This window comes from Mustela lutreola, chromosome 2, assembly GCF_030435805.1.
Source record: "Mustela lutreola isolate mMusLut2 chromosome 2, mMusLut2.pri, whole genome shotgun sequence".
Lineage (NCBI taxonomy): Eukaryota > Metazoa > Chordata > Mammalia > Carnivora > Mustelidae > Mustela > Mustela lutreola.
In genome coordinates, this window is record NC_081291.1 from 166,146,937 (window position 1) to 166,167,531 (window position 20,595).

At 40.6% G+C, this 20,595-nt stretch overlaps 1 protein-coding gene across 29 annotated transcripts in view; it reads right to left on the reverse strand.

The window, feature by feature from the left end:
- Nucleotides 1-624: 624 nt before the first annotated feature.
- Nucleotides 625-20,595, reverse strand: part of PHLDB2 (pleckstrin homology like domain family B member 2) — a 220,871-nt gene continuing 200,900 nt past the window's right edge. For 10 of the 29 annotated variants that reach the window (XM_059164170.1, XM_059164168.1, XM_059164158.1 and 7 more), the window contains 6 exons: nucleotides 19,413-19,620; nucleotides 9,338-9,428; nucleotides 8,261-8,407; nucleotides 5,988-6,207; nucleotides 1,642-1,727; nucleotides 1,062-1,298 (listed from right to left, as the gene is read on the reverse strand). In XM_059164170.1, coding sequence (XP_059020153.1) covers nucleotides 1,146-1,298; nucleotides 1,642-1,727; nucleotides 5,988-6,207; nucleotides 8,261-8,407; nucleotides 9,338-9,428; nucleotides 19,413-19,620 — 905 coding nt within the window. In that variant the 3' untranslated portion in view covers nucleotides 1,062-1,145. Of the gene's footprint in view, nucleotides 1,024-1,059; nucleotides 1,299-1,641; nucleotides 1,728-5,987; nucleotides 6,208-8,260; nucleotides 8,408-9,337; nucleotides 9,429-19,412; nucleotides 19,621-20,595 lie in introns of those variants that run through there. The other 19 variants (XM_059164180.1, XM_059164182.1, XM_059164177.1 and 16 more) reach the window with 7 other exon arrangements.

Consider the following 20,595-nt stretch of genomic DNA (forward strand, 5'->3'; position numbering starts at 1 on the left):
ACAGACAATCTAAAGGAAATCAGCCGCTGGCTACCTTTATTCTCAGCACTGGGGATGGAGAAATTTTCAGCAAACCATGAAACAGTCTCCTTATCTTAAATTGCTCAAAGTGACAGAATGTCTGTTTAATAAGGCGGCTTCCGTCTAAAACACAGCTTTTTGTTTTTTCTTCTTTTACAAAAAGTGGCTTGCTCTATATGTACAATAGCTTATACCAGTGGTAACTCTTCAGAGTCAACTTTCTAGACAGTTGATGGCATCAAAGTACCATTTAAAAATGAAGAGTAACACTAAATGCGATTCATCACCTGGAACTACCACTATTAAAGAGAAGTCATATCAAGTCTTTGGTTTAGGCGCAGTACCTAATAATTAGGGCAAAACGCCTCCTAAAAATATATTCCCTTCCAAACCCTTATTTGCTTCTATGTATAAAATAACCTCCAGCAAAATGCTTTTTTAAAAAAACCGGTTGATAAGCAATAATGTCACTACCAGTAACTGGGGTGCTACAATAATTTCCTATTTCCAGGTACACACATTTTGTAAACCGTTCCCTTTATTTCACCAAAGTAAACAATCGGCAAGAATAGTTTATAACTATAAAGTGGTTGTCACTTTACCAAAATAGTGTTTTTTTGTTTTTTTTGGTTTTTGTTTTTTCTCATAGGTGCTTCAATCCTTTTGCTACTTATCATCCCCCTTTGGATGTAAACCCCTTTTCTTCTCTTTTATAAATGACTTCCTGTTAATATAAAAGGAGTTCTGAGTATACACAGCGAGAGGGATGCGTGCGCCGGGTCCTCCGGTCTGGGATGGAACATGGCTTCGTTCTCGTGGACGACTGCAGTCGGCCCTGCTGTGGGCGGTGCCGCGCGGGCCCTACAACAGGAAGTGCGTGTATCCTTCCGCGCCGGTGACGATCACATCCATCCAGATCCGCATGGCTTCCGGCGACGGCGCGACCATGTAGTAGATTCTGTCGTGCGTCTTGACGCTGAAGGTGAGTAGTGGGTTAGGGCTCTAAAGTCAGAAAAGGAAAAGGAAGGTAAAACAAACACCCTGAAACCACCTGAGGTGACCCAGACATAGGGGACGGCTTCTTCCTCTTTAGAAGTTCTAGATGTACGAACTCTCCATTGGTGTTACTGTTGTTCTGGTAGAACCCGGGGCCCCACCTGCAGCACTTTCTGGAGGTCGGGTGTGTTTCCAGACTTTCTGCACAAGAGATCTCCCACAGAGAGCTCGTCAGGCAGGCCTCTCAGCAGCCACGCTGTAGGCAGAGCTCTAGCCGGTACCTATTTGATAGTGGGTGCTCCATAAATGACAGCTCTTCTTCTTAGCCTGCTAAGAATCTTCCTTACAAGCAAGTAGTAGCTCCTTCTTAGACCCTCATCAAAAGTCACTTCACAAGGTCTTCTAAACAAACACGACCAATTTTCTCACTTCACCATGACTTTATCCCCCCTCAAAAGATCAGCTGTATTAATTACTTCTGTGTTCGCTTTTCTAGAACCGTAATTATTATATCAATCAGTTATGTCAGAACAACAAATCTAAATTGTATGGGGTTCAAAAAACATCTTTTCTCCCAACTTAATGATGCATTCAAAGGACAGAAATCTGAAAATCAGTGTTTACCTTATTAGCATTCTTGAGGTGATCATAATACACTTCTTCAATGGCTTGGAAGTATATCACTCCTTTTAATTTAGCTTCATGCTTGTCTGCAATAATAGTGTTAAAATACTTTATCACCACGGAATGACTGGAAACATTATAATTTCAGTATAATTATTACAATATTGATCCAGTTTTTAAATTACCTAAGATCAATTTGGATAATTTAGGTGAAGGCATTAGCCCAGTTCTATACTGAATAAAACCATGAAAAAAAGGAAAACTCAGCCCAAACCTCAGAGACTAATTGACTTTGCCCAAGGCTTTCCAGCAAATCTTCAGTCAAAAGACAACCCAGAGCTCCTGACAGTCAAATTAGCACACAAATTATAACCACCACTGTCACGGATACAAATGATCTCCTCACATTCTCCAGACCAGTGGTTGTCCCGGAGACATTAGTATGTAGAGCTGTTGTAATGAAATTTGTAAGAAGGGTATTTTTGGACATCATTTAAAATAATATACTACTTATATTCCTTTCCTATGAATTTCTTATCCAGGATGCTTTTTCTCCTGTTCCTGAAAGAGCTTCTTGTCAGTAATTTAATGTCCTTTCAATGCAGCATTTTCCAAGCGATTTCTAAGATTTCATCAAATTTGCCATAAAAACCAAACCAAACAAAAACAACCAAGCAGGGGTGCCTGGATGGCTCAATGGGTTAAGCCTCGGCCTTCAGCTCAGGTCATGCTCTTGGGGTCCTGGGATCGAGCCCTGCATCGGGCTCTCTGCTCAGCTCGGAGCCTGCTTCCTCCTTTCTCTGCCTGCCTCTCTGCCTACTTGGGATTTTTTTTTTTTTCTCTCTCTCTCTCTCTCTTTCTTCTGTGTCAAATAAATAAATAAAATCTTAAAAAAAACAAAAACAAAGAAAAACCAACCGACCAAACCAGCAACCAAACAGGATCCCTCTGGGATCTAATAAATTCTTAAACTATTTTGTAAGATCATAAATGCATGCGAGCATACTAAAGAATTTTAAAAGCATGGATGGGGTTGCAAAGAAAGAGACTCTATCATATGCTGCTGGTGGAAGTGCAAATAAGAAAGCTTTGGGAAGGCAGTTTGGAAAAACAAACCGATTAAAAATGCAAATAATCCTCTCACTCAGCAATTCCATTCCTCAAGCTTTATTGTATCAGAGTTACTCATGCACAAGCACATGGATTTGTGTTCATTATGGCAGAAGACTGCAAAAAATCTGCTTGAATTTAACAAGGGACTGATTCAATTAGAGACCGGCCATACAGTGAAATCCACACAGCCACTGAAATTCAAGACTAGGTCTGTGTGTGCTTATTAGAGAAAAATCTTGAAATACTGTTATGTGAACAACGTTATGAACAAAGTGAATAATTGGCCCCAACTGTATATAAAAAAGAAAGAATACATAGATATAGTGAAAACATATATGCAAATGGAGAAAAGGTCAGAACGTTTGTGATGTGAAAGAGACTTTCATTATATGGACTTCTGTTCTATTTTTAAGAATTGTATTCATGAATGTCTTTTTTTAACAACAAAAAGCTAGTCTAAGAAACAATAGCTCTGAGAAGTTCAGTGGAAAATAAAAAGCTGTTAAAGTACATTTAACTCAATATTTCCCTGACTTATTTGACCCTATTTGACCATGGACCATATTTGTATGCTTGTTTTACCCTTTCTCAGGAAACACTGTTTTAATTCATGCCATGTTCATTGGGTTTCCATCAGTTTCTGTTAAAGAGGTCAGAGTGTCTCTCAAATATTCATGGGGAAGGATTCTGTAATATTAATGGGAACGCAGCAACACTTTATTTTCTGAAAACAGATGTTAAATAAAATCTGGAGATGAAAGTAAATCTTACCAATGTTTCAAGAAGGCAGAAAACTGGGGAATGAAATTTTTGTTTGTAGGGCACTTCTTATATGGGAAAGAGCTTAAAAAACACTGACCTCACAAGGACAGGGTGAACTAAGAGAATCAATAATGCTATTATATACTGACACGAGAAAGCTGTTCATTCAGTTTCCACAACATTATCCCATCAATTTACAGATATATTCTCTGGGTCTCAGTTTTCCTTAGAGACTTTTCTAAGGGTACTGAGTTAATATGGAGGCCTGGAGGCATGATCAGCACAGGGACTTAAAACAGTGTCAAAACTCGTGGTGACAGCTCCGTCACAAACAGCTCCATCTACCTCAGCGGGAGCTGAAGGGGTACAGCGCCTGGGGGGTCCAGTCCAGCCTGAACTGCGATCTCTATGGCTTCCTGTGGACTGATCCATTCCGGCACTCAGTGATGTTTGGGGAGACTGGGGATGAGGGGGGCAGACAAGATAATGATGGCTATAAACAGAGCCAAACGAACAGCATTTGTCAAACTAGGACTCCCTGGCCAGTTATATAATACGTGAATATTAAAAACCTGAATGAGGGGTGCCTGGGTGGCTCAATCGGTTAAGTGTCTGCCTTCAGCTCAAGTCGGGATCCAGGGGTCCTGGAATCGAGCCCTGCATGGGGCTGCCAACTCAACAGGGAGTCTGCTTCTCCTTCTCCCTCGCCCCTGCTTGTGCTCTGTCTCTTGCACTCTCTCTCAAATAAATAAATAAATAAAATCTTTAAAAAAATAAAATAAAAGACCTGAACAAAATGTAATTTTTGCCTGTATTATGTATTACAGTTCTGAGTAATCATTCATATACAGAAACGGTTTTGGTCCTTAAAACAAAACAAAACAAAATGAAAACTGATCATCAAGAAGTTTGAATGTAGAAAAATGCATTTACATAGTCAGAAGGAGCACAGGTTCTGACACGGGTCAGAAGGAAGGGGAACTGAACAACTGAGCAGGCTGCCAAAGAAAGGAAAGAGAAGAGAAGCAGAGAAGAGTGAAGCTCTTTTATCTGAAGTTGCTAATTAAAATTTTGCTTTTGGAAAATTCTGGGTGAGATTGTCTGTGGAGACTAGCACAGTGCAAAGTTTTGTTTGTGGATTTTGCCGACACTAAATTGGGATTTCTCCTTCAACTAGCATCTTTTCTGTTGTACTAACTGAAGAGAACATCTCTGGATTCTTAATAAACCCGACATCAGAAAGCCCAAGAGAGGCAAGCGGGGAACCCCTGAGCGTTGGGCCACCTGCTTCAGACCACTAGCTGCTGGATTAACTGGGGCCACACCAAAGTGCTCCCAAAGGTATGCACCCCTACCCCTCCACACCCCAATTCTGGGGCCCCGCAAGCCATGTTCCCCCTCTTTCACATGGCTTCTTGGTCATTTGCACTTCTCTATAAATGTATCCTGACCTCACACCATAGATGAAGGGACTGGGCCATTTTTTCTTATTTATGACACCAGTGTAACAATTTCTGACAGTGCTCATAAATGGGGATACCTTCACCACAGAGAAGGGTCTCTTCATGACCTCTGGCTTGACACTACTTTTCTTCAATTGTTGAAGAGAGCAGAACGTGACCTGGACTCAACAATGGATGTGTTTCCTATGTGACCTGGGAGACTTCTTAATAAGAACCTCAGTTACATCCATATTCCTGTATTTTTCAAAGATTCAGTAGGGCAGTTTTCTCATAATCCATCATTTAAAGAATCCAAAAAGAATTCAGTCACTTAGTAAATACTTACTTGTCACTTGCTCACTGATGAGCTTTACCCTCTGCTTCAATAACCACTCTAGTCTATAAACTCTAGCTGAGTGACTGTCAGCCAAGGCTGCCTAATTGTGTGTGACTTAAATAGGGCAGATGACCATAAATAAATAAACAGAAACCTTTTTTTCTGGCCTCCTGGTTTAAAAGCCAATATGTTGGTCTAAAAAGGAAAATTCCATTTACTACTTATTTGGACTTCAGCTTATTTCAGAACTGGAAGAGATGAATTCACCTTTTTTTTTTTTTTTTTTAAGATTTTATTTATTTATTTGACAGAGAGAGAGGGAACACAAGCAGGGAGAGTGGGAGAGGAAGAAGCAGGCTTCCTGCTGGGCAGGGGGCCCAATGCAGGACTCGATCCCAGCACCCGGGATCACGACCAGAGCTGAAGGCAGACGCTTAACTGACTGAGCCACCCAGGCACCCCATGAACTCACCCTTTTTAAATAATATGTAGTTTTTATTATTTCTAGAGAGGAAACTCATATCAGGGGGACTATCCTGAATATAAAATAATACATACCCGCAAAGCCAAGATTGCTATTAATTCTATTACTTACCAGTCAACCCATCCAGCCTGACGTTTATTGCTTTTGCTCTTTAACAGAGAGTTCCTGATCTGACTATATCACTTAGCATTTTCTTTTAATCACTCACCTGCATAATAAGAGAAAGTGCGCTTGTTCCGATCAAAAACAAACCATCGTTTTTTCCAAGTTTTAATTTTTCCACCCATTTTGATAAGAAATCCTCGGCAGGTCTTCTCTGTGATTGACACATGATAACAGGTATCAATATTGTGGCCAGCAGTCTCTACATGGCTTCGCAAATCAAAGTCTTCTTTCCGGACAGGCAGATAGCGTGTCAGAGGTCGAGCCTGGAAGAAAAAACCATGTCAAATATAGCTAAATATTTGTTGCGTTTCAGGCCACAGATGTTTAGGTGTGGACATGAACTGAAAAGCTTAAGTGTTAAAATGTCTACATGATTAGAGGAACTTGAGATAAACATTAGAGTTTTAAAAAGTGCATAGTATTTTAAGAAGGATGCTACAATATGTGGGGGTGGGAGGTAAATAAACTCAGGGGAATAGATTCTACTCCTTGAAATGGACAGACAAGGGGCACCTGAGTGGCTCAGTGGGTTAAGCCTCTGCCTTCGGCTCAAGTCATGATCTCAGGGTCCTGGGATCGAGCCCTGCATCGGGCTCTCTGCTTGACAGGGAGCCTGCTTCATCCCCCTCTCTCTGCCTGCCTCTCTGCCTACTTGTGATCTATGTCTATCAAATAAACTCTTAAAAAAAAAAAAAAATGGACAGACAAGAAAATGGGAAAATGCCATTAACCTTAGCTTTGTAGGAGGTACTTAGCACTTAAAAACAGGGACTCCTATGAAGCATGTAGTTCCCTTGGCTGCTTCCTCCAGATGAGGATTCCTTTCCTGTGAAGTTCCCTGAACCTCTACCAATATAACCTAACATCAGTTCTTCAATATTCTCAAACACGACCTGATGGGTGAACATTATTTAGTACTTCCCCCCACCCTACCCTCTGCAAGATCTCCCAAAGCTATAACACGTCAACTCACACACACTTCCTGACAGAAATCAAAGGCAGAGATGTTGGTTTTGAAAAGTGAAGCTAAAATAAGGTAAGCAGTAGAATCAAAGCCATACTCAATGAGCTGCGCAATGAGTGAATATGAACAAGAGCTACATAGATGCTTTTTATTTTACTATGGTTGGAGGAAAGGATCATCTAATCCAGGAAGCTTATATCGCCAAGGGTCATGTTTCTAAAATGGTGTTTCATTTATTCTGTTAAATAACCCTGCCCTTCTGCCCTGGGGGAAATGACCTAAATATATACTCAGAGGCAAACCTTATCATTAGGATTAAAATAGAATTATGCTTTCTTGTTTGGCTTCAAATAATAGGCAGGCATGGATGACCTTCACTACGAATCATAATTTGCAGAGGATCAACATAATGAAATAAAATGAACACGTTTTCCTCTGTACTTTTCCTTCAATATTTTGCCTTTGATTCTGTGGTGTTTGACTTCAGACAGCTGTCACAGACATTGATGCTTCAAAACACACAGAGTCTTCAAGAGAGTCAGTCTCTCACTGCTGTGTTACCACACTGCCAGCAGCTCTAAAGAATAGGGGAAGTGGCACCTTTTATGAAGCCTAGTAAACCTTGGCAAAATGGATTTGAACCTTATATTAAAGGGCACTGGATGAAATTTCATTTTAGTTCCTCAGCAAACATGTATTATGTAGGCAGCTTTAGTGACAGAGATTCAAACTCTAAGATAAGCCAGAGAGGAAGTTAAAGGAAATGCGTGGTTTTCCTGAGTTTTGTTTGAGTTCAGTGACCTTGCACATATGTGTGGACGGCTGTAGAAAAGGGACATGTGTGACAATACAGTGGTTAGAAAACCAAAACAAAACAAAAAACCCACTAACACTACCAAGAAATTAGGTTGGTAAAATTGTTATTTGTTCTGGAGTGTTTGCTTCCAAAAATAGCTTACTAGACCCTCTTCTTTTCCTCAACCAAAGGTTCAGTTTGGGTGTTCTATTTGTTTTCAGTGGTAAGTCAAACTTCGTTTTTCAAAGCTGCTTAGAAAAAAACATGCTTCTTTTAAATATACTGCACAGAAGGGGTAGAAGAAAAATGCCTCTCCCATAAAAATGTACCACACATGACTAGAGAAATGTGCCATTTGGTTAGTAGATGCCAATGAGTTTTGAGATAAACATACATTTTTTGGTCTCTGAACCCCCAATCTGTCTCTTATCAGTCACATGTCAAGGGCTGCTGGCAGCAAGGGGTCTGGAAAGGTATCCTGAGGAGCATGACCGTCTTCTGCAGAATGACCACCAGGGGGCGACCTATTCTAAGCCATCCAGATTGTCCCACCAACCTGTGCCCTCTGTTTCTCCCTTATTTTTACTTCCTTTTCAATTAACTTCTGCCGCTGGCTAGTTTCTTCCTGCAATCGTTTTTCCAGAAGTTCTCGGCGTCGTTTTTCTTCTTCCAGAGCTCGTTTCTTGGCTTCCATTTCTCGTTCCTAAATATCATCATGCAGAACAAAATTAAGACATGTTGGTTACCCTTTAACGATTCCAACTAATGGAAAAGAAAATTCTCACTAGATAACTGCTGGTTGTATAGCCTGGGTGCTTCAATAGACCTCCTAGACTAAAATCACCTCTCTCACATAGTTTTCAAAATCATCTCACACAGAAAGGCAGCCTCCACATTTAATCAACAATTGAATGTTAGGTGAAAAATCCCACTTGTGGTATTCAGTCATTTCATACAGATGACCACCGCTCTCCTACTTTTAATAAAAAGGATCACAAATTGTCTCCCAACACTAATCGAGGCATTTAGCCCTCCTTTCGAAGGCCGTCTTTTAACCGAAGGCCATCAGTCCTGGTCCTTCCAGTTCCTTTGTTGCTCTGCGGCTTCCTGGCTTAAGGTCAGTGGCAGAGGAAGCTCAGAGGGAAGTCAGAAAAGGAAAGGAGGGGCCCTTTAAGGCAGGATGCAAAGGCATTTGGGGGATTCCTAAGGAAGTTCAGATTCTGGCTTGAAATACAGTCACAATAACTTGGGATTTTAAATATTATAATAGCAGAGTTCACACAAGCTGGCAAGGAAGGGAGAGTCCATAAAGATATGACATTCTTCTTGTTCCTTGGCAGGCAAACAAAGTGGCCTTCAAAGGGAAAATGCAATACAAAGCACTCATTTCGGTCCACGCTGACACTCTACATATTTTAAATTACAAAAAGTTGTGGTGCAGTAAGGAGCCTTAGAAATCTTCTCTACCACCATTACTTTTCAAATTAAAAAAAAAAAAAAAAAGAGACCAACAGGGTTGAGTGATTACTCTCAAGATTATATTGCTTCTCAAGACCTAAGGACAGTTTCCTGTCATGTGCAGGAGGATGAACCGCTGCCTCACGGACCTCTTGCGTAAAGATAGTATGCCTACCCTGGACTCAAGCAGCCGGGTCTTCTCTGCGTGAGCCTGCTTCAAAAGTCTCTCCATTTCTTCTATCCTGGCAATATTTGACGTGCTGGCACTGAAGAGAACACAAAGGCCTTTTAAGAATGTTGCTTGAGATTGAGGTCTCTTGACACACATACACATACGCGCACACGCACGCACACGCACAGCTTCCTGGAAGGCGCGTGACACAATCTAAGGTCATTTAAAGGATGTTATTTGGCAAAGTCATTGGCCTGAGTGGGCCAGTCAATTCAGCTCTGAAAACTGTAGGTACCATTGATTTACCTCAGTTTAGGAGACAAACTATAGGCAAGAAAGAGAATACCAAAGTAGAGTGCTTTACTCATAAATAAACAAACCCCAACTAAATCTAACGAAGTGAGTTTTCAAGATGCTTTTTCCAGAGTCTAAAAATTACAGACCGTGGGAGGGTTTCCTGTTTCTTTAATTGTTCAGAGATACCAGGCCAATAAGACAATCACCGAAGTTCTACAGACATGACACCTATGGTGTGAAGTCACTTTATTTGGCTTGGAAGTGTGTCCCCAGCTGCTTTTTTGCTATGCCTCTATACACGTGGACATTTTAGGGGGTGCCTGGTTGGCTCAGTTAGGAGAGAATGTGACTCTTGATCTCCAGGTCATGGGTTTGAGCCCCACATTATGTGTAGAGGTTACTTTTAAAAATACACACACACACGGGGCGCCTGGGTGGCTCAGTGGTTAAAGCCTCTGCCTTTGGTTCAGGTCACGATCTCAGGGTCCTTAAAAAAAAAAATCCTGGGATTGTCGGGCTCTCTGCTCAGCGGGGAGCTGCCTGCTTCCCCCTCTCTCTCTGCCTCCTTTCTGCCTACTTATGATCTCTGTCTGCCAAATAAATAAATAAGTAAATCTTTAAAAAAAAAATACACACACACACACACACACACACAAGGACTTTTCTTTCTCACATGATGATGCCAATTTAAAAAAAAAAAAAACCACACACAAGAACCTCTTAAAGTTGCAACACAAGGGTGGTGGCAGTTTTGTCAATAATAGTCATCCACCATACCGATGAGGGAACCTCCATGAAGGGAATCCAGAGCCTCAAAAGAAATACATCTTGAGAAAGACATCTTTCAGATGAGTGAAGGAAAAAACCAAAAGGAGTAAAGGCTGTAAGAACAGTTAGGGTAAATAAAGAGAAAGAAAAGAATGTGGAAGTGATTAACACTAACCAAAAATGTTATTTTTCTCTTACATTTAATTTGAGTGTTTTAGAAAAAAAGGCATGACGTAGATCAAAACTTCCTTACTCTGATGTCCAGCCATAGAGAACCAATGTTGTTTCCTAATTTATTAAATTAAGCATTTAATAAATGCTTGTTTTCTAGACTCTCTTGGGGACAGAGACACTTTTGTTCCTGTATCTTCCATCACCTGGCACACAGTAGGGATTCATGCCAGATGCATTTACATAAAAATTGATTTTTCTGAAAATGAAAAGGATAATGCTTAGTATATTCTCCCCATGTGATACTGTTGAACAACTCAAATCTAGAATGTTTCAAACACAGGGCTAAATTCCTTTACTAAGATAAATGACCACAGTAACACAGTACATATGGTTTATCTTAAAATCAGTAGCAGCAGTTTTACAGTAGCTTCGTTCCTAACTGCCAAAATTTGAAAGCAACCAAGCTATCCTTCAGGTAAATGAATAAACTGTAGTACTTCCAGACAATGGAATATTATTTAGCATTAAAAAGAAATGAGCTGGGGCGCCTGGGTGGCTCAGTGGGTTAAAGCCTCTGCCTTTGGCTCAGGTCATGATCTCAGGGTCCTGGGATCAAGTCCCTGCTCAGGAGGGAGCCTGCTTCCTCCTCTCTCTCTCTCTGCCTGCCTCTCCGCCTACTTGTGATCTCTCTCTCTGTCAAATAAATAAATAAAATCTTTAGAAAAAAAAAAAAAAGAAAGAAATGAGCTATCAAGCCATGGAGAGACATGAAGGAAGCTTAAATGCATATTGCTAAGTAACAGAAGACAATCTGAAAAGGCTAAATACTGTTTGACTCCAACTTGATGACATTCTGGAAAAGTCAAAACCATGGAGAGAGTAAAAAAGATTAGTGGTGGCCAGTGGTTTGAAGTGGCGTGGGCTGTGGCGGGGGGATGGGGAGGATGAATCTGCCGAGCACAGAGGATTTTCAGGGCAATGAAAACCCTCCCTATGACACTATAATGATCAATATATGATGTTGCACATTTGTGCAAACCCACAGAATGCATAACATCAAAAGTGAACCCAGTTGTAACTTTGGGTGATAATAATGTGTCAATATATGTTTATCACTTGTAACAAAAGCACCACTCTGGTGGGGGATGTTGATAATGGGGGAGGCTGTGCGTGTGTGGGGGCAGGGGGTATATGGAAACTCTCTGTACCTTCTTTTCAATTTTGCTGTGAACCTAAAGCCACTCTAAAAAATTGTCTTTTAGATAAATTGCATCCATCCAGGAAAGTGACAGCCTTAGGACTGCTGTGTCCTTAGAAGCTTAACTAATATCTCTGTACTTTGGCAGGGTTACATTGAGTCCATTTTTAGCTGGGTGTGTTCTCCTGATAAAGAGAGAACAGTTCATTTTCATGAACTGTTGGGGGAGGTACAAAGGGTAAGTTCTGTTCTTTTCAACCAGTAAGAATTAAAGAAAAAATCTTTAATATTTGTACAGGAATGTGTATCTTCTTTATCAAGAACAATCAAGGTCATAGATGTTAAGTGGCACACTTCATCAGCTCAGCTAAGAGAGCCAAAGACAAACATCAGGCCCTGTAATCACACAGTATCGTGTTTATATTCGATTGTGTTGTCTGTGACATCAGGTGTCTATGTCTTATGTCTCCTATTGATTTGGAAATAAATAATTTAATTTCACTAAGTCTCAGGTCTTAAAAACTCACCAATAGTCTAACCCCCATCTGTCCTTTAGTTCTTTCTAGAACATACTCATCTTTTCATCTAGTTTGTGCCTGAACGTTGTTAATTACAGAAAAACTTACTGTATCCCTTCTTTCATTGTTTAGACAACATTGTTAGAATGTTGATAAGTTGAATCAAAATCTAGCTTCCATTTATTGGCCTAAGTATGACTTTGAGCTCCTTGAAACCTATCCAGAGGAATGGGTTGGATATAACTTGGTTAGAAACAAATATTTTCAGTCCATGGTCTTTCATAAATCTGTAATTTGGGCATATCCTGGGGGTAAGTTTTCAAATAGTTATCTTCTTTAAATCTTTTTGTTCATTTTTTTGAATTTTTCAGGATGTTTTCCATTTATTTTATAATATTTATAGTTAATTTTCTGCCAATTATATTCAATTTGCTTATTTGGCGATATTTCCATAAATGTCTTAACTTTTGCTCCAAAGGAACTCAATTTTCTGAAAACATTTGATACATGAAAACAATGATACACGTTAACACTTAACCACCTGAGTGTTCATAACCTGTAGAATCCTAAAGTCACCTACTTTTTAAAGCTACATTTTATATACTTTAAAGCTTCTTTGGTTATTTGGTTAAAAAAAGACTTTGTATTCACAGATACCTACTTATTCTCTATAGCCCCACTTTTGCTATTTTTGATGTTAATATTTCCTTGACAGGTAAACCACTTTTATTTAGCAAAACTCCTGCTGCTCTGACACTCTGTCACCGCCATTTTACTTTTCTGTCCCCTCAGGGTTGTGCCTATGCTGAAAAGGAGGCTGCTGCAATGGGAATGCAGGGAAAAGTCTAGACTGGTCATACCATGGGATCAATGGCAGACACCAATGTCAGCAAGTGAAATACTGAGCACTTGCCATGCAGAAGGAGAGTCTGATGTCCCTGAAGATAAGCTTGATGCTGCATTACCTAGAACACAACACTCATCTTTGTCTTCTCAAGTGCATCCACATTATAGGAGGAATCATGTTTCTTTCCATTGTTCCAACTTCTGACCTTCGTAAGGGCAGGCACACATTTCTGATCTTGCATGTGACTGCTGTAAGGATGCTGGTGATACTGAGTCATCAGGCCATTAACGATATAAAGATGACTAGTTTGGCGACTTCTCCTACTCAGTCATGTTCTGCTGTTTTATCAACTGAAGGTTTTTTTGTGTATCTGGCCAACTTTGGTAAAAACCATATTCATAAAGAAAAACAAAACTTTCACCAAGGGTAAAGGAATCTAAATAGCAAATATAAGATTTTTAGGGCTTTTTAGAATATTCACTTCATAGGCAAAGGTAAAAACAGAAACAAATTTAAGAAGAAAAGCAAAGAACAATGGCATACAAAAAATAAGTAAGCAAAGCAAAATAGAACAGAATTAATGAGGGCTAAATAAAATTCTCCACAAAGACACATAAAACTTTTCCAAGACGGCCATCAGTGCACCAGTATTGCCACTACATGGAGCTGGGGGCACATGGGTGGCTCAGTTGGTTAAACCGCTGCCTTTGGCCTGGGTCATGATTCAGAGCCCCACATCTCGTAGGGATCCCTGCTTGGCAGAAAGTCTGCTTCTCCCTCTCTCCCTGCTCCTACCTCTGCTCCTTTTCTCTCTCTCTTTCTCAAGTAAATAAATAAAATCTTAAAAAAAAAAAAAAAAAAAAAGAAGAGCCAGTATCCCAGAATATTTCTTTTCAATTAATCTTCTCAGGTATTTTTTCAGCTTCAACAAATTATTACTCCTCATAAAACATCTAGCCTTCCTCTGTCCAGTAGCTCCTTGAATATTACAAAAACATAACAAGCCCTCCAACCCTTCCTAACCATTTCTCACATGGTTTGACACATCTGGTTCCTTTGGCGCTTGGCTGCCTCTCACCGCCCCCCACCCCAAATCACTTTGGTTTTCTGCATCTTTTCTCAAAGAACGCCCTAGAATAAAATGCAGACACTGTTTGTTGACTATCTAGGGTAAAAAGCAGAATACAAACTTTTGCCTAATGTGAAGAAATCTGAAGCATCTCAAATTCAGATGAAAGCATCCCTTAGACCCAAGTTCGGCCACAGACTGCCCTCAACTCCATGACCGGTCTTGTGCCCTGCCCCACATGCACAGTGCTGGCATTTAAGCTACAATGAAGGATCAAGTTCCCCCAACATTTTCTCCAAGTATGAGGGCAAGGTCAGGGCTTGGCAAATTAGTAATAGCAATTGTGATAATAACATATCATTGTAGGCAGTGAGCAGAACACTGCACGGTCTAGGCCAAGTCAGTAATTTCAGCAGAAGAGAGGTTTTATGCAGAATGGACTCCCCACTGCCGTTTTTCTATAACCCAGGATCTGTTTTCTTAGCTTTTTGTTTGTTTAGGGTGTAAGTCATGATGCTGAAAAAGCAAACATACAGTCTGACTCAAGTAACTTTCTAGTAGACACAAAAATGATGTCTCAACAAAAAGCAAAGGGCCAATGTACCCACAGCTCTGAGTAATTCTGTAATTCTACAAATGGCTTCTTGTGACATAATAAACCACAAGACCAGGCTTCTGTCCTTAGAATTTCAGCATGGAATTGCCTCTTTAACATACATATCATTTCAGGGTATTTTAATACATAGCTTTAGCAAATCTCACCAAGAGAAGATGTGTTAGTCTCTTCTTCCTCTTGCTACCTGACTTTAAGAAGTTCTTATTAAGGATGTGTTGTCATAAATTCCAAACATTAGTTTCTGATTACCCATTTGCCTGATGTTTATCATATTATTTCCCATCATAACAGTGGATACAAGCTTACCTTAGGATAGCATGAATTTTTTTTTTAAAGATTTTATTTATTTATTCAACAGAGAGACAACGAGAGAGAGAGAGCACAAGCAGGGGGAGTGGGAGAGGGAGAAGCACGCTTCCCACAGAGCAGGAAGCCCGACACGGGGCTTGATCTCAGAACCTTGAGATCATGACCTGAGCAGACGCTTAACGACTGAGCCACGCAGGCACCCCAGGATAGCATGAACTTTTTTAAAAGTAGATGGTGGAACAGAAGCCAAATGTTTGTTTCCCTCCCTCTCCCTTTTATACTAAGCCTTTGACAGGTATCTCTACTTTGGCTTTGACTTTCTTTTTGACATTCAGCAGGTCAGACAGCCGAATGAAATACATACTATTGGTAATTTCTGGCTGTGATGACTGGGTATCTGTGACGGCTAGCACCGCTAGGGCAGGTCTGCGTGAACTAAGGATACAAACTGACTGTGGTCCTGGGTAACCACCTGCCAGGAGGGCTCCACGGTGATGCTGTCCTCTTCTCTCGGTGTATTTAGCAGAACCATTCTCATTCTCTACCTTGGGGAACCATTTTAAGAAAAACCAACAGGGCAAACAAATAAAAATAAATTCAGTTCTTGCCCTGTCACAGTGCTTAAGTGTGCAGATCCGAAGTCGTAATGCTTGGTAATTATAATTAAAGCGGATCCTTTTTGGGTAATTTCCTGTACCCATTGTTGCACTGCTGCTGCTCCCTGCTGCTAAATATGAGAGGTGTGGAGTGATCATTTGAAGGGATGAATATTTACTTTCCATTTTTGGAGGGGAGGAAGAGGCAGAGAGTGGAAAAATGCCGAGACAGGCAAATGCTTAGAGTGTATTTCTCTACTACAGACGGCTCAAAAATAGATAAATAGGGGTACGTGGGTGGCTCAGTCGTTTTGGCATCTGACTCTTGGTTTTGGCTCAGGTCATGATCTCGAGGTTGTGGGATCGAGCCCCACGTCGGGCTTGGCGCTCAGTGCAGAGTCTGCTTGAGATTCTTCCTCCCTGCCCTTCTGCCCCTCCCTGCATGCTTTCTCAAATACACAAACAAAATCATAAAAACACAGGTAAATAAAGGGTTAAGCTATCAGGAGTTCAACAAAGAAGTATTGGTACAAAATGTTCACAATTATTTGGGAAGAGGGGGAATAGTCAACTGTTTCCAAAATATCAACTAAGTACCAAATGCCCCCGAAACATGGGTGTCCCTCTGATGTTGGGAATCTGGGCTCTTGCTTTTTTTTTTTTTTTTTTTTAAGATTTTATTTATTTATTTGACAGAGATCACAAGTATGCAGAGAGACAGACAGTGGGGAGGGGGAAGCAGGCTCCCCGCTGAGCACAGAGCCCTATGTGGGGCTCGATCCCAGGACCCTGAGATCATGACCTGAGCCGAAGGCAGAGGCTTAACCCACTGAGCCACCCAGGTGCCCTGGGTTCTTACTCTTAATGCCCACTTTTATACCTCTTGTCACCAAGCTATCATAGTTGCTGGGTGGCTGAGTTTGTTTGTGTCTTGTTATACAGAAAGCACCACATCTGGTCAGTTTACTGTCATTTATGAATAATTGCTCAATATTCTAGGCTTTCTGTTCTGAGCACATACTGGCCTGGCTTGGACAAGTGCAGGACAGCAGGTGTCACCAGAGCATCTCCAGTGCCAGCTGGTTTGATGTCCACCCCTTCCACACGCTCAAGTGTCTCCCCCAATGTAGTCAGGTGAAAATTTTTAAAAAGTAAGCTATTGCATCTTTTAATATTGAATAACATGAAACACTAATCCTTCTAACCTGAAATAATAATGGCAGCTCCCAAAAAGCTTTACTCTTTTTTTTTTTTTTTTTTAAGATTTACTTATTTATTTTTAGGCAGGGAAAGAGAATCTCAAGCAGACTCCCTACTGAGCATGGAGCTGATGGGAGGGCTTGATCTCACGACCTGGAGATCATGACCACAGCTAAAACCAAGAGCCAGATGCTTAACCGACTGAGCCCCCCAAAGCCCTATTCTTTATCATTACATAATCTCCTCTTTCAATTTAGGTCATTCCCATGTGACAAGCAGCAGCAATACAATTCTTATTGTTGCTTTAATATTTTCCCCCAGAGACTCCTTTCCTTCTCTGATAGGGTATATCCAATAATATTAATGTTTTACCCATTAATGCCAAAAGAAAATACACTGTATACTTTATTTACCACAGAATGTAACATCTGCCTTCTTCTCCTTTTCCCCAACCCTATATATATATATATATATATATTTCCCCACTATAGCCAACATTTTCTGGCTATAGTGTCTGGTTACAGTTAAGTCTCATATTCACTTCATTTGTGAAACATGAAATAACCCAAAGCTAAGTACATTTTGTTGATATTACTTTCCCTCTCTCTCTGTCATTCTCTTCTTATAGGTGAGGGGAGAGCAAATTATTCAAATAAAGAACTAAATTATATTTACAAGATGGTAATTTTCCATCAAAATGTTTAAAAATTAATCATTGCCTTGTATTCAAGAAACGACCCCTCCATTTTACAGTTTAGCAAGTAAATCAGGACGAAGATCTGTGATCTGCTTCAAGGAGCATGATCATTGCCCAAGGAGTACAAGCACTCCTGCTTCCAGCCTGCGGCTTCAGTCCAACAGAGGGAAGTTTGTTAATGGCAATGACCCAACTAGACGTTTGCATTTGGAACACCTAAGTGCTCAATTAACATTTACTGAATATTGGATGTTTCTTAGGTTGAAATCATAGTATTAGTATTCGCAGAATGAATGAATGAAGGAGCCTATAAATCAATGAGTGAACAATTCAGCCAATTAAAATAGACCAAACAAAAATTTTAAAAATAACAAAATTGAAAATATGGCCATTTTACTGTATCCTGAGGTATTTACTCAGACAACACTTACTGAATACCTACCATCTGCTAAGATCTTTGCTGGGTATAGAAATCAAAAGATAATCAGCCAGCCTCCTTGACATTGAGGAATTCACCAATTAATTACTGAAGAGAAAATTTTATACTGCCATGTGATCAGTGATATAATAGAAAAAAGAGTCAAGTGCAGTGGAACACAGAAGGAAAAGGCCTTAAAGGAGAGCTTTTCCTGCGTTTCCAACCTAAGTTTAAGCCTAACAGATAAGGAAAGTCTCTCCAGGCTCAGACGGGAGCAGAGGGATAGGGATGGTAAAGATATTTACAATGTCAGACACTACTGGTGCTCAGTAAGTATGGAATTGAGTGAATACACAAATGGAAGGATAAATTGATGGTAGACAGTGTCATGCTGGTAAATCAGATCTCTGGAGGGAAATGAAAACCTTGACATATAGCAAATGTCCATTTATGTGGAGTATATACTCCCACCATGGTCAATTTCAAACTACCAACATGACATCACTGATCACACACAGGTGAAAATATGCACATCTGGCACTTGCCAGCTAGCATGACCCAATGCCAGCCCACTGTTGACTCTAGAGCACTCCATTAGTATTCGTGGAATGAATGAAGGACCCTGTAAATCAATGAGTGAATAAACTACTTGATTCCAGGCCTGGGACCAATATGGTCAAAGGCACAGAGATTTGAGTATTTATAATACTCTCAATTAAGAAGAAGCCCTGTGAGGCATGTCAGGAGGAGAGAGTGAAGGGCAAGTTGGGATGGATCCAGAATGCAGGTTCTAGGACGTGACTTTACTCAAAGGGGAGTAGTTTTTGAAGGGGCAGAGTACTAGGACCAGATCTATATTTTAGATGTGCTTTTAGCCCAAATTCCATAAGACCATCTTTGCTTGCCTCAAAGTATGAATACGGATGCGAATGATTAAATCCTTACCAAAATTTTAATATGTGGAACAGTTCTAAACCCTTCCTCTTAATGAAACAGACATGTAAGAAATCCTTCGAAGTTCTTACTATACTGTCGGATTTCTTTATTCAATCAAAAGGAGTCTTAATGAGTCTTGGAATCAACCAACAGAGGCAAGTAAATTTTGAAGCACAGTATACACGTGAACTCAAATGTAAAGAAAGAGAGTAAAGGAGAAAAACGGATTATATGATATCTGACAGGTTAAGCCACACAGGATACAAGGAAATTACTTTCAAAGGCTGCCATGACACTCAACCTTCTTCCGCCCCATAGACTATGTCTCAGAAATCTGGGCTTGTACATACATGTTGTTCCACACTGATGCCTTTACTTTATGAGACCAGCAGGTGCTTTTCTAAACTGGAAGCCCCAACAATGAATACATCTTACCTAGAGATATTGTCAGGTGAGCAGGCAGAGATGCTGGTTTCCATGCTGTCGGAGCTGTCTAGGCTCAGCGTGTCAAAGGCCTGGTCCTTGTAGCTGTGGTTGGGGTAGTGGAAACTGTTCAAGTAGACATTCGATTCAGAGGCTGTGCGGTTGTAAAAGTCAGAAGATTTCTGCCTTTGTCCTTCACTCATCTGTTGGTGATTATACCCTAAGGAAAGAGCCATAAATATGTTAGTATGCCTCATCTTCTAGTCTCAGATCTTCTGAGACTCAAACCAGCAACCCAAAACATCTGCGTACAAAACTTGGACTTTGGTCTAATTTGTTTTGAAGCCAAGAAGATCAAAGACACAGCATCATGCTCAGTGCAAGCGAGGTGGTCTTGGGCGTGATCTTTTCCGTCAGTGGATCATCTCACATTCTCCTTTGCCATTCCCACATCTCAGCGCGACTGAGAATATAACCACACACACACACACACACACACACACACACACACACACACACACAACAGGCAAACCAAACCAGAACAGAAACACAGTGAAAGGCCCTGTATCTTCTAAAAGTAGCTGGGTTCAAGGGAAGCCAGATGACTCCTGGTGACAAGCAATAGTGTGGTCTTAGGACAGTCACTTCCTCAATGGTATTCAAATTTATGGAACACTCCATCTGGTCATAAAACAGCAGGCGGACCATCGAGGTACAGGATTTAAGAAACTTGTATCTCACTCATATTACCACTAACACTTTTAATCTGGTAAAAATCCAAACTGCACATTTTTCTTACTCTTTTTTTCAAGTTTCCTTGCCTGCTCATTATTTAAAACATCCACAGCCAATGATTTAAAACAATTCTCCCAATTGGCACACCCCTCCTAATTACCATATACAGAGCTCTCTTGTTTTTCTGCCTTTGCCGTCAGCCCTCAGCCAGCTAGTGCTGGCCAACCATAGGACAATGTAGAACTCACATCAAGAGCAGCCAAAGTGCTCTCAGTCCCAGGCTTTCTCCTTACCTTGGTACTTGCTCAACTGGCCTGTTAGATCACTGGCTTTACTTCGTGTTGTTGCTCTGGCTTGCTTGCTAGTGGCTGATTTGGGGCAATGAAAGTTAAATTATTCTTCCTTTCTCTGTGTACCATACAGGCAGGACGCAGACATTGAAGTGATAAACCAATTCCTC